Consider the following 15,229-nt stretch of genomic DNA (forward strand, 5'->3'; position numbering starts at 1 on the left):
CTTATGAACATGCACAATCTTTTCCTATAATTTGTTCATTTCGTATATAGATTTACTGCATTACTGCACAACCTATATATAACCTATATAGGTTGTAATATACCTTTATATTACAATCTATACATTAAACTATGACTGTACACTTGTCTACAACAGTGTTATATATGGTTATAGTTTATTCCTACGTTCTAACTGATGCACTATTTTGTGCTTTTATGAACTATAATAAGATTTTACTTACCCAAATACTTTTTTTTACACATTTTTATCAGCATTGTTGGAGAGAACATGAGAACTAAGAATTGCACTTCCAACGAGTGCTTCACTGTAATTGTTTTGCACATGACATTACTAAGAACTAAGATTTATGACCACTAAGTAGAAGAACAAGAGATATTTTCCAAATTATACCAGACTGGTAAGATTTTTCACTGATTACAACCGAGTAGTTTATGATGCAAGAGTCACACAGGCCCACCACCTCCTGGTCCCCCCCCATGTGACAGTGCTGGATGGGCTCAAGAGATCAGCTAATAAACTCTAAAACAACGCAAACAAGTCTGTCTAGTCTGCTGACTCATCAACAATCTGGCACTGAGCTAATCAACAGGACACAATGTCCTTAGATGGTCTGGCCAAAGAGGTTTTATAACACCTCATTTCATCCAGCCAGCGGACCAAAAGAGGGCGGTAGTGGGCGGAGTCAGCGTGTGACGCACACAGGATGTGGACAGACACCACTCTGGGAAAGACTGCTGACTCTACGATCCCACACATAGGTTCACCAGAACGGTCACAAAATGCACAAAGACTGACTCACTTAATCTTTTTTTATTACAAATATGTATTAAATAATATGAAAAGTTAGACAGGGAGATATAATCAAGGTATAATTATAGTACTGATGGTTAATATTCTCATCATTTATGCATGTTTTCTCAAAAATGACAAATAAATGCATTTTCATAATACAACGAACAATACATTCCCAGACAAATATATTCATATATATATATATATATATATATATATATATATATATATATATATATATATATATATATATATATATATGTGTGTGTATATATAAATATATACCAGTATCAACACAAACAAAGAGAAAGTGTTGTAGGAGGGGTGGAAGGTGAAATGTATAAGACAAACTTCATACAAAGGCTTTGGCAAGAGTGCATTGATATTTTGAAATATATCCAAGTAAACAAAAGAATCCTTTAAAGAAAAATACATGTACAAATGAGCAGTAGAGAGGAATAAAAGAGTCCAGTGCATGTTTTTCTGTCATTCCCATGAGTGAAATAGCAGCAGCCTTGTGTGCTTGGCTGCTCCCGGTGTCCCTGTGGTATCTTGGGAGTGGGTAGGATGGCAGTGTTCATTGTCTACTTTGAGCCGGCAGGTACCAGCATGCTTAGTGTGGCAAGGCCGGGTTTAGGAGGAGGTGTCTTGCCAGCAGCCATTTTGTTCAGGCTACGGACATCCGCCTGCCAGGAGGGCATTTTCTTTGTGGTCATGTGGCGACGGGCGTGTTTGGTGAGATGATCACTGCGCATGAATCGCCGGTCGCACACGGGACACACAAATTTCTTCTCACCCGTGTGTGTCCGCCGGTGGCGGGAGAGCTCATCGGAGCGGGCGAACCTCTTTTCACAGCCGTCCCAGCTGCAGCTGAAAGGCTTCTCACCTAATGGAGGGAAACAAGGAGCGTAGGGAGTCAGTAAGTGAGTCAAACTGCAGTCATAAAAACTCCGTGCCTGAGATATAACAATGAGCTCACTTTCTTCTCGTCAAGAATGACAAAACCAAGAAAGGAATGTTTTACAAACAGGATGCAACACTCATGTGGTCCCAATTTTTCCCCACATCCTCACGAGTATCAACCAAACCAAACACTTCTGTATGCAGTTAACCCCTCACCTGTGTGTGTTCTTAGGTGAGCCTTGAGGTGTGAGCTCTTAAAATACGTCTTCCTGCAGCCTGGGAAGTTGCAGACATAGTTCCTCCTGCGAGAAAAGTCCATCTTTGTTGCTGTTATACCGCAGCTGGGCCCCGCTGCCACATACACAGGGGCCGGGGCCAGAGGTAGCAGCTTGGTGTTGCCCAGAGTCATGACAGTCTGAGGGCAGTGAGTGGCCTGAGAGATAGAGGATTGAGGGAGAACCAGCATCACCGTGCCCTGGGGCATCGCTGAGCCCATGATGAGGGACTGCTGGACAGGGGCGGCATTAGCTGAGGCCGGCTGGGGGAGGATGGGTGTGGTGGTGGTCCGATTCCCAGTATTGGATGTTTGAACCGCACCAGGGATGAAGGCTGAGATTATACCCGATTGGCTGCTGACAGGGAACATCTGGCAGATGATTTGAGGGCTGGGAATTGAGGCCGGGGACATGGCTGGGGGAGCAAAGGGAGTGGGAGGGCTGCTTAGCGGCTGCATATTGACAGGAGTGGGGGTGGAGACACTGTTCAAACAGGGTTTTAGGGGACTGGCGTAGTACTCTGTTCTTGAGGCGAATAATGTGAGAGGAGCAGGAGTAGATGGAGGTCTGGTTATCTGCTCAGTCTTTGTAATACACTGCTGCTGCTGTTGCTGCTGCTGGCAGACCGTTCCAGCGTCTCTGGTTTTCTTTGGATTGGGGGCCACTGGAATGCGGTGTTGGCAGGGGGTACTGTCTGCGGTGTGGCGGATGACGCTGGTCGCCATGGCTCTGCAGGGCTGTGGCAGAGGAGGGAGGGAGGGTGTCTTTTCAGCAATGGGTGCCAGGACAGGCTGATGGAGGCCGGACCCACAGTGTTGTGAGGACACGGCCAGGCCAGAGTTTGACTGGAGCGCTGTGCTGGATGCCTCAACAAAGCTGGGGCTGTGAGGGGGAGTCATACACTGCAAAAAGAAGGGAGGGAAGAACATTAGAAGATGTAACCAGTGCACCCTGATGACATGGTGATAAGGAGGGTGTCTCTAGATGTACAGATAAACGTGTTTGCAGAGACATGTATCACAGATGGCAACACAAGACTAATGACCACGTCTCAGTTATAAAAAACTATAAACTGTGATTTTTATGACTCTTTATAACACTCTGTCTGAAGGTCAAACCACGTTACAGTATCATGACATTTCCTGCTGCAGCCCCTTTCACCTGCCCGAGTCTCACGTAATAAACCATGAACACTTATCTTTACACATTCATATGAAAAAGCCATATGGTTTGATGGAAACCACGACTCTCAGGAATGTTTACTAAACAAACAGAAGTAATCTAAATGGTTTCACGGCTGTGTGAAATCCGTGTCTGCTCTTATTGAGATGAGGGTTAGAAATCTGACATAGATATCACTCAATAGTTTGACACCCATACAGCATGAAAAGTCCCTTACCAGGGAGGAGAGGGACACAAAGTCCTTCGGGGGCTCTGGAAGTTCAGACGGCATGAGGGAGTCACAAGAGTCCGAAGCTGGGGTGAGGGGTCTGGGCTTGCAGGGGTTTGGCCTGCTGCTGCCGAGGAAGTGGCCCTGGCCCCAAGAGCTCATGCACACCAGCGCTTCAGCAGCCTCTAGGTCGGTGTACTCCAGACCACTCGGAACAGACTGTTCACTGTCATGCCTTCTTCTCTTTGCATAGGACCCGCAGTGATCCATATACTCAGCCTAAAAGGAACAACAAATCAACTTCAGACAAAGGGAGTGAAACGAAAGTACTTCAGTGTTGGGTCATCAGGTTCATTTTCAACTAAATGATTTGGTAAGCTTTTTATTCCATTGACCAGAATGAGGAAAAATCTGTTTTCAGTTATCATCTGCTCTGTCACTGTTCCTCAATCTAAAGTTCCCATCCAAACTGCAAGATGCTGCCAATAAGGGAGAGATGACTGATTGATACCCTAGCCCAGCACGCACTGCCTCTGGCTCAGAGCCAGGACGCCTCCCATTGCCAAATATAGACCAAACAGTGACGTGCTGCCGAGGTGAGCAATGTGAAATCCCCATAAAGCGGGTACGCATCAGGAAGTAACTTGTTATTACATTATAACTTTATTACACATTTTTTACAGTGCACTAAGCGGATTGCTGATCCTCCACAAACACACAACCAGATGCAATCATTTGTCAACAATGACAGGCTACTTGAATTAAATTAGAAAGGACTATAGATATGTGTAGGTAATGACTTTTTTAAAGAGCAACATCAGGGTTCATGGTTTAGGTTTACATTTAAGACGTGTGATTTGGCACGGCCGGGTCAATGACGGCACCAATATGAATGAAATTGTATAAATATGCGTCATTATCTCATGACTTATATTTCGTATTGAAATATCAAATCAAGTAAAAAAAAAGTGAATGTTACTGGACGGCGAAATAATTGTCGCGCCCAAATTGAATTAACGTAAACAGCTTAAAAAAATAAATCTTACCCCGTTTGAGTCCATTTCTGTAAATTTTCGCGATGGCATTGAGGAATACAAAGTCTAAATATCACTTTGTGGTCGTCAGAGCCCGTGCAGAACAAAGAGACGGCGGTTGCCAGAGCTGCTGCCTGCGCCGGGGTAGGGTTGAGGTCGCTTTTTTCTCTGACTGACTCCCTTTTCTCTCAGCTGTGTGTGTAAAACACGGGGAGGAGGGAAAAGAAAAGAAAAACAAAACTCACAACACGCACCGGCGGGTGGCAACACTGCGCCAATCACAATTGAGTGTGTGAGGAGCTCCGGCAAATGGGGGAGCAGAGAGCGCGTGAACAGTGCGTGCTCGCCGGACGGTTGGAGGAAATAGGGTGCGTGGCCGTTGGTGGGCGTGTCCGTGAGAGTCAGCAGTGTCAGGGTAAACCCGATGAACTGCCGTCCGTTAACTAGGCGAAAGGTCGATCCAGTCTATGCTGCATTTAGGGGCTGTAGGAATAACCACGTAGAAATCAGCAGAGAAAGGAAATTGTTTTTTTAACCGATCTAAAAAGCTGGGCATCGTTGTTATCGGTACATTTTGATGAAGATAATTTGCTAATATGGACTACAAAGCAGTTCAGTAACAAATCATTTACACCAAATCGTTCTATACATGGGCCTATGCGAATTCCCACAAAAAAAAGGGCCTACTGTATTGCTGACGTGCATTTTAAAGCTGAAATGTTTCATACATTTTTATCAATATAGTTAAGAAATTTCACAACTGGACCTACCTATTTTATAATGAAACAAGAGTGTGAGAATTGTGTAATCCTGTTTATCCTTGTGTGGCTGCTCAGGTGTGGATTACATATAATGTATCACTGTCACTTAGTTTAAAAGTATTTTTCAATGTGATTTTGCAGCAAATCAGGTCACCCAGGAGAGGCCACCAATTAAATGCTATAAATGATACAGTTGGAGAAATGTTGCTTAAATATTCATGGCACGATTTTCACGCTAGTCTGTGTGTGTAGCCACTAAAGGATTCTGGGGTGGAGCCAACCTCGGTGCCCCATTATAAACATGTGGACTATACTTAGATTATTGTTACATTTGCAGACAAATTCATTTTCATGGGAATTCAAGTGTACAGATGCACTACACTGAGAGAAAAAAAGAGTGTGCTTTGTTCTCCTGTCACTAAACATATTCTTTAAACTTTATGTAAAGGTAATGCACGTTGGCCTGTTTTTCCTGTGGCGTATTGTCTGACAATTTCTATGAGATCATTCTCACAAGCACATGTAGGAGAACTCAAATTGGTCTTGACCTACATGTGTTGTTATATCACCAACTGCAATTGGACAAAGAGAAAATGTGTCAGAAGTCCCAATGAACTTCTGAATGCCCTGATGTAAAAAGAAAAAAGGTCCACAATGATTTGTTAATATTACCAATTGGTAAAAACAATATCATTTTACCTTTGGTAAAAAAACAATAGCAGACACAGTGTCCTTTTCATGATCTGCTATTTTAGAGTCTGCTTCTAAGATTCCCTGCTTATATATAAACAAAACTCATATGACCTCACTTCCACACCTGGCATAACATTGGTAAATTGGTGTTTGTTTGCAACTTGCCAGCAGCAGAAGGTAGTATAGCAGGTGTGTTCGCCCAGCTCTGTTGCTAACGGAGGCCGTGCCTCAGTATGACTCACGTAAGCATGACCTCAGGGAGCAATGAGGGCTTGGGACTGTAGCAGCAGTTTAGCTGCAGTGCCAGCAGTTAGTGAGAAGAGAGGAGAAGAGGGAGGAGTTATGAGGAAAACGTGTTCACATGCCGGAATGACAGGCAGCCCGGGCCTAAGCACAGCAGCCTGTTTGTGATATAAGTGGGGCAGGCCGCTTCAACTCAGTTATGGAATCTGGAGGAAAGGTTACGCTGGCCCTATCTGGGCCTCCACATGCACACCTCCCCTGTCCGGCCAACTCCCCCAACTCAAGAACTCCAAGAGGGGGAAGTTGCCCCAGCAGGTTTAAATATATCACCCAAGGGCTGTATTTCACTAAAAGCCTCCAGAGCACTGACAGGCAGCCATAGGCCGTGTCATCTAGACAAGAGTGTTATTTCCACAGGAAGTAAATCCACTCAGAATGTAAAATGTTGTCATATTAGGTAGACTGCCATTACACGTTTGAGCACAATCAACCCAAAACGTATTCATGTTATGAATTGATATTCATTTTGCAAATATCCTAAATTCATAAATTCCAATTTACATTGTTTTACATTCATGTAAGAGCGCACACTTATGTCTCAATCCATTTTGATGCATTCTAACTCACATTGAGGACTGCAAATGCATGACATGTTTGCAAATATTTTTGATAACATGTTTAAAGAGAGCTGTCAAAGTGGTAATACTTCAATTAGATCACAAAAGAGCCACAAAAGTCACCTGATTATTCCCTTTTTTGTTTTGTATTTATGAGTGTATACATTCATAAGGAAATAAAACAGGAAAGAACCAAATGAACACCTTAGTGCTTGAGAAAAGTGGAACAATACTGTGTTGTGAAATCCCTTCATTGTGCTCTTGTCAATGGGTTTACATTTTTGTTGTGATGGATTGCAGAGTCAAACTGGATTTTTCTGATTATTATTGAAGATAATCTAGTAGCACTTGTCTCATATGCCTCTGAAATGTATTTTTTCATTCTAACCTTTCAAAGTGTAGTGATGATATTGTGTATTTACAGAAGCTAATACCAAAGTTAAACAAATATTCAGAATGTCAGCTCCTCACCTCCATCACTACAAGCGGGCGTCTGGGGAAAAGGACGCAGCAAGCAATGAAGGATCCTTTATCCTTCATCCTTGCTTCCTTCTGTGCCTCTTTTTGTTCTATGATTGCTTTTTAAAATGTAAGATCAATGCAAATACTGGACACAGGCAGAAAAGACTCTAGGAAAACTCTTCTGCTCTGTGCATCAGTATGAAAAATGTAATGTAGAAGCGTTCCTTTAGTATTGCAGACAACTGCGGTTCAAGCAGACCATGCTATATAAAAAATAATGACAAGCCAAAACATGTGGAGTTTATGTGCTCTTTCTACAAAAATTACATGGAGTTTACTTTTTTGATTTCTTTATGTCTGAATGCTATTTTGGCATTAAATTAGTATTTATACAAGGGAAAAGAGTCATTGTATTTTGTTTGTTAGTGAAGTGTAACTGCATGAGTAAAGTGCAAAATTCCATATTTAATTACTTACTTTAATGTTTAAACCTTCACAGCTCAGCCTTCACTTTAGCTTCTTCTAAAGATACAAAATGGTCATCAAATGTATCACAAATCCATATGTATTACAGTATCGCCTACATTTTATAGTAAGGTCATGTTTGCATACTACAAAACTAGAACAAATAATTAGGTAAATAATGGACTTTTAGACTCACAGCAAACCACAATTCAATAACATGTCTACAAAGCATTTGGATAATACTGCAAAAGCTATGAGGAAGGATTTAATGGCCAAGTGGTCTGAAACAATCAGTGGGGGTTAAGGCTTTTCAAGCCATTTACATTTTGCAGAGAGCAATCATTGTATACTCAAGAGATGTATAGCCTCGGATTCTTAAGCATGGACAATCTTTGTTGTGGTTTCAGTCAAAGTCCACTGAAAGTAGCAATTTTGATATGAATCTCATTGGAATTCTATCTCACTTCTTTGAAAGTACAGAAATAAAACAGCTCACAATGTCTGAGTTTAAAACGCCATCTATGGTACAAAATCACAACCACTCCGTCTGGCAGGGATGTGAGAAAAGCTTTAATTTCCTGATACAATTGTTGGCCTTCTGTAGTTTTATGATTACATTATATCTTAAATTTATTTCAAAATACGTCATGATCAGTTATTGCTGGAACGGAGCAAACAGAGATTTTTCTCAACATTTTGTTAGAGTGTGTGTGTGTGTGTGTGTGTGTGTGTGTGTGTGTGTGTGTGTGTGTGTGTGTGTGTGTGTGTGTGTGTGTGTGTCATAGTAAATATTGCCTAACAACAAACCACAGATGGCCTGTTGTTGGAGCCATCTCTGATATCAACACTACTGGAGGATGCTTTGTGTACCACACACACAACACAAGTGGCCCCGCCCTCTCTCCTCCTACACATCAGAATGGAGGGACAACAGGGATTCCTCTACAAGCACCTGGCTCCTGATTGGTGGGAATGGGATTCTAATCTGTTGCTATGAGACACTGACTAGTGTTCTGTTGTCCTGGCAACACAAGGAATAGGAGGCAGGGTTGCGGACTCCCTGGAGGAGCTCCTCTGCAGACGGTCTGAGCATGTGTGTTGCTTAATGATGAAGGCTTGGAAATCTGGGATTTTATTAAATAATAATAGTGTTTTATAAGACATAGTTCGGGAGCGAAGATCTCGGCCAATCATCCAAGCCCTATGTACCATTGAAACTGTCCACTTCCTCTTTGACATCCCTCCACCACAACCCCGTTCTTCTCCCCTCTCTCTCTCTCTGTCTCTCTCTCTCCCTCCCTCTCTCTCTCTCCCTCCCTCCCACAGGACTAGAGGACCAACGAGGGACTCTGCACAGCCAGAGCTTCAGAAGAGATAACCCCCACTCACGAGTCTCCACCCCCGCCGTTTCCTCTAGCCACCGGACGGCAGCAGCCTCTCATCGCACCCCTTCAACCCTCTCTTCACGACCCCCTCTACCCTTCTCGTTCCCGCACCTACAATCATCCCTTCATCCCTCAACCCCGGTCCGACCCTCTCTTTCCATCGCACAGTAAACAATCTGTAAACTCATATCTCTATTGGCGTGGTCTTTGATAGTGAACATACTGTTATTTCATCATCTCCTTTCAGAGACCTAGAGTAGAATATTAAACTGCAGTCCATTTGAAGTCAGCAAATTACTCTTATCAATAAATATGAAATGCTTTTTATGGTAATGCATAGCTATTATTCACTCCTTTTGTGCAGCGATGTAGATTGGAGACCTATCAAGCTCTTTTCAGTGTTGAGCAGTGGCAAATGCACTCATTTCTTCCAGTTCATTCCTAAAAAAAGATCACAACATGTATTGTAAATGTTACTTACACCTCACCTAGCAAGGGGAAGCATAGAACCAGTTGGTATCGGGGAAAATAAAGTCATTTTTTTTACCTTTTACAAGTTCAAACAAAGAGTCAAACTACAATAGAACAAAGGGCCTCGGGCAGCTCCGTCGGGCTAAAGAGGAGGCCTACAGAGATGGGGTCAGGATTCTGTACAACCAGGCCAGAGACACACTGACGAGGGAGATCAAGGTAGCTAAGAAAAGCTACATTGTTAAGCTGGAAAAAAAGTTTTCAGCCAACGACCCCTCGTCAGTTTGGAGAGGCCTGGAGGTACTCACGAACTACAGGAGACCCCCCACTGTGGACAATCACCGACTGGCTGACGACCTGAATGTCTTCTATTTCAGGTTTGAAAAGCCCACTTCCACCCCGCCCAACTGCCCCATCATCAAACAACCACCTACACTCTCTGCCTCCTTCTCACCTCTCAAACAACCCCCCACTGGCACTGAGGAACTGCGAAGAGGATGTGAGTTCACAGACAGAAGATCAGGAAGGCTCCGGGCCCAGACGGTGTGTCCCCCTCCTGCCGGAAAGTCTGCGCTGACTAGCGGGCCCCCATCTTCATGCATATCTTCAACTGATCACTGGAGCTGTGTGAAGTCCCCTACTGCTTCAAGCGCTCCATGATCAAACTTCCTGACAGACAGGACGCAGCAGGTGAGGCTGGGGACAACACATCCGGCACCCGGACAATAAGCACTGGCGCCCCCCAGGGATGTGTGCTCTCCCCACTGCTCTTCTCCCTCTACACCAAAGACTGCACCTCAGGGGACCCGGCTGTTAAACTCCTGAAGTTCGCAGACAACACAACGGTCATCGGCCTCATCAGAAACGGTGGTGAGTCTGCGTACAGCTGGTCCTCTGGTGTGGTCAGAACAACCTGGAGCAGAACAAGCTCAAGCCTGTGGAGATGACAGTGGACTTTAGGAGGAGGCCCCCAACACTACAGCGGATAGTCAGGTCTGCAGAGAGAACCATTGGTTCCAGCCTGCCCTCCATCCTGGACTTGTACACCTCCAGAGTCAGGAAGCGGGCTGGAAAGATCACTGCAGACCCCTCACACCCTGTTGTCTCTGTTTCTTTAATGTCTTTTTTTATATTTATCTTGTTTATTGTATATAATATGTATATACCGTATGTACAATGAGAGCTACATGAAAACCGGAGTCAAATTCCATGTATGTGTACACACACATGGCCAATAAAGCTGATTCTGGTTCTGATTCTCTCGGTACTTAAATTAAGCCGAGCCAAAAATTGAGCAATGCCGTTAATTCAACATTTTTGTTTAAAGAGAGCACCTTCTTTTCAAACATTTTAACCTAGTTTAACCTAGTTGTCAACATCTGACCGCAGTGGATTACACAACCAAAAGTGTTTTTCAATTTTGTCTGTTTTTGTTGTTTTTTTGAAATGTTCTTATTTGAAATGTTGGAGGAAACACTGAGCCGCAGTGTTTTTTATGTTAGACATGAAATATGGGAGGACACTGGAGGAGCCGAAGGAAACTCAAGGAAAAGGGGAGGATGGTGATTTGGCAGCTGCCCCTGACATACCACTTGAAAGGCTTGATCAAACTTTTTCCCATTTCTGAAAAACACCTGGCAACTGTGCACGTCTTTGGGGGGGAGGGGGCGTCAGATGGATCTTAATATTCTGCAAACTGCAAACTGCTTTTCAAGGTCTTTGATAACCTTGTTGATTTTTGTGACAGCAGATCCAGACACGTTGATTTCCTCCCGCAGCTCGTCTGACAGGCGTTCGATGAGGCCGTTGCCGTCTGTATTTAACACGTGCCATCTGGTTGTGCAAGAGGCTTTTGTGACAAGCCTCATGGACGGAGCAGTGAGGAGGTTGTTGATCAACCTCTCTGTTGTAGGAGATGAGGTATCATTTGACACTGTGAAGATCCATTTTCGGGCCTTAAGGGTGTCTCCAGACTGGGGTAAGGCGCTAGTGGGGAAAAGACCATTAAAGGCTCAACAGATTCAGCAGACAGCCACTTCAAAAATCGGACTCTATCAACATGGTAACTGACATTCAAGCTGACACCATTAAGATCATGGCAGGTGGACTCATTATGTCTTGGATCTCGGTGAGTGCACCAGAAACATTGTCTCTGGGACTTGCTTTTTCCTGAAGGCTCCTTCTCCAACTAGAGCAGCACCTGCTGCAAGAACGTTCCCACCGTAACCTCCGTCATGGCGTAAAGAACTTCAGGAGAAGAGGGGGACTGTTCTGCCCCACATTTTCATGTGTTGCATTGTAGACGCCAAGTGGTAGAGAATGTAATTGCATCTTTGTTTATCCCTCCTCTCTTACCATAGTTAGTTCTGATTCTACTGAGAAACATGCTGCAGCTACTTTTCACACTTACTGTCTGGTAGCCTCTAAATATCTAACATTACGTCTGGAAGTACTTCTGTATGTGGCATGTAAATATCTTCTACGATATATTCTCTGTATGTTTTAGTACAACCTTGTGTTGTATAGATGCTAATCGCGATTAGCATTTCCGTATTGACATCAATGTTAATTAGCTTAGATGCTAACTGGTCAAGGGAGCCTTATGTTAATGGTTACCTACCTTTTCTGGCATAATCACTGTATGTTGAATCCAAGCTTAATATTCATGTGTATGTATATGTACGGTTTGTAAGTTAATTTCATGTTCTGTTCCACAGTCTTACAAAACCAAGATTCTAACTAAAAATCCTAAACTCCACTCCGGATTCCTGGTCCTTCTTTTATGGATCTGCTGTTAGCTATCTGCTAAGCTAACTTATAGAAGCAAGGGCAGAATAGGGACTTAGTGGCATCCACCTTCCTGAGCTCAGAGAGATATTTTCCAGTTTGAAATATGGGAATCTGATATATCGGGCCAGCCAGCTGTCAGCTTCTTTGAGAACTTCCTGATTTTGCCACTGGACATGATGGGTTCCAGTGTTTCCCTGACAGGTTTAAGTAATCCAGTACTCACAAGCTGTCAACATCTTTTTTGATGGTCTCAAAATCGACTTGAGAAGACAGCTGCCTTCTCACACCACACTGATCGATGTTGGCTTGCTGCTCAGAAAGATTGCTTCAGGTTTGGGCCTGGGAGTATCTGGAACAGCTCCTAGGAGAATGCCGGCTTCATCTTGTACGAGTCTTTGCTGTTTCAGACTCATAAGGAAGTTGATGTCTTTTGTTGTAAAAACGCTCTCCAGCTCCGCCTGCATTTAAAAAAATATGTTTGAACGAACTTGAAAAAGCTGTGTTTTTTAACATTTTCGTTGTCTGTATCTTCTGACGCTAAAAAGGTTTTTCTGGTGTCTCGCTGGACCATTTCATGAGGACCTCACTCACAGCTTTTGTCGCTGATAGCAAAGATTTTCGCTCTGAGGTGATTCACATTTTTATGTTTCCAGGGTTTGTGGTGAAACACAAAATGTTTTTTGTGCCAACACAATGTCAGCTTACCTACATATCTTCTCAGTCTTTTGTTTAGCATGACACATATATCATGAAGAGAAGTTGTGTTGGACATGGTGCCATTGTGTGTCTGAGTCCCAGGTACAGCTATCATCTTCCACTGTACCAAAGAATGTATTTATCAAGGGCAGAAAAACCTCTTTTGTGATCCTGCACTTGTTCATCTTGGATCGGGCTTGTTCCATTTGTGGAGAATTCTTCTTTCACAAGACGCCTTTGTTCGGGTTTGTTTGAAACTTTCTGTAAATTGTTCAGTACGTAAGTGTTGTTCAAGAAGAACATTTCATTATATAGTTTGGTGGCGAATAAGAGGACATACAAAGAAAAACACTTCACATTTATATAAATATACTGAGCACAATATGGACCACCATATGCTCTATTATGTGCACTCAAATACTTCACTCATGAAAATGGATTTCTTAAGTATCAACACCATCGTCTTTGTGAGTGAGTGTGTGCGTGTGTTTGTGTGTGTGTGTGTGATAATAGATGAGAGATGACATTATTTTATGAACCTCATTAGTTCTCTGGTTTCAGCTTCCTCTTTAATTATCTATTTGAACAAGTATTTGCTCAATTCAATCTGCTGAAACTGATAGGAAAACTAAGTGTGGATAAATTCAATGACATGTAAAAGGTCATGGTTTAACTGTGTGGGTACTGTAGGTGTGTGTATATTTTCAGAGCTAGATTGAAACGATCATATTTTCAGGAGGCAAAACAAAATTACACTTAATGTTATGTCACCATGTCCACACTTGGCAAGTGAATAACTTCCCAGCAGAAGGTATTTTTGACTTTGAAGAGTGGTTCTATAACAATAAAAAGATATGAATCATACAAACACTAGATGGAACAAACTGACTCAAACAGTGAGGACAATGCTTTTTTTTCTTATCTGTTTAATAATATTAGAGGTTGTTGCTGCTGTAATTGCAAATCAAATAAAAGAGATTGGTGATGGAGAAGATGATTGTTAAGAACACTTTCCAAATTAAATCACATCACAATGTTGTTTATTTCTTAACTAAGTACTCCTGTATGAGAAACCAGTGTTTCAGTATGAACTTAGAAAGAGATATTACTATATTTATCTGGACTCCAGTCTGACACCAGATATGGAACACGATAAATCGGTGTCAACTAGAGAAGGATTGCAGTGTTGAAGAAGGAATTTGTTTAGTTTTCTCAAAGTGTGAAACTAGAGCTGCACTTGGGATGTTTGAACAGCATTACAGTCGGTCACTTGTGGTCTGGCTTGCCGATGGTACGCTGTATCATAAGAGTGTGCAACTTAAGAGGGCAGAACCCAAAATAGTTCTGAACCTAACCTCAGAAAGGTCTGTTTTAACTGAATATACTCTCCAAAAACAACTATTCTCGTGAAAAACTGCTGCTTGACTGATGAATGAAACTATTATTGTGAATATAATATTCTTATTTAAAAGTCAGTTGTGAAATTGCAATCATAAAAGCATTCTAAACATCCAAGCTTTCAGTCATAAATCATCTTAGAGATCCAAGGCAAACTAAACTTGATCCCAGTTTGTAACCTCATTGCAAATCATCTTTGCAACCCAGCGTTAACAGCTTTTAGGCAGCGTCGACTATCGAACAACGAATCTACACGTGGCAAAATACATTTGCATTAACACAAGTAGGACAATGAGATTAGGAAATACCCCTCAACTGACATTGATCCCACTCAAGGGTTTTGTAGTCTTATGACATCATGACTAAACAAATGGAGGAAAAAGGAACAACATTTGAATCTTGCAAACAATTGCAATGCTATATTAAAAATAATGCATTGAAAAACACCAGACACCAGACAAATTCGGTCTTACCGTACAAATACAATCACTCACTTTGTAAGTCGTAATAAAAAACACCAATTTATCCAGACAAAAAGCAAATGTGATGGAAAACAAAGAGAGAGCATATGCCAGTTTCCTGACTGCTCCGAGTCATCTACTGTATACAGAGGACAGGAGCTACATCTTGACACCAACTGTTGGGTTTAAACAAGGACATCTGAGGAGAGAATGAGAGAGAAGAGACAGTAAAAGAAAGACAGACCACAGGGCCCTGCACTAAGAACAACAAGGCAGCATGACAATGTTGGCGTGGCCAGTTGGTTAAATTATCACCAAATGAGTCTTTAGGCCGTCCTTTACCTGCACACCTGAGCCTTCAGAGAGGGCCAT

At 42.6% G+C, this 15,229-nt stretch overlaps 1 protein-coding gene across 1 annotated transcript; it reads right to left on the reverse strand.

The window, feature by feature from the left end:
• Window positions 1-1,085: 1,085 nt before the first annotated feature.
• On the reverse strand, window positions 1,086-4,540 carry LOC306749177 (Krueppel-like factor 11). Its single transcript, XM_079232437.1, has 4 exons — window positions 4,428-4,540; window positions 3,391-3,660; window positions 1,933-2,893; window positions 1,086-1,699 (listed from the first exon to the last, which is right to left on the reverse strand). Exons 1-4 carry the CDS (start codon window positions 4,464-4,466, stop codon window positions 1,398-1,400), a joined length of 1,572 nt encoding a protein of 523 aa, XP_079088563.1. The 5' UTR covers window positions 4,467-4,540; the 3' UTR covers window positions 1,086-1,397.
• Window positions 4,541-15,229: the final 10,689 nt, after the last annotated feature.

The sequence above is a fragment of the Taurulus bubalis genome, assembly GCF_910589615.1.
Source record: "Taurulus bubalis genome assembly, chromosome: 1".
NCBI lineage: Eukaryota > Metazoa > Chordata > Actinopteri > Perciformes > Cottidae > Taurulus > Taurulus bubalis.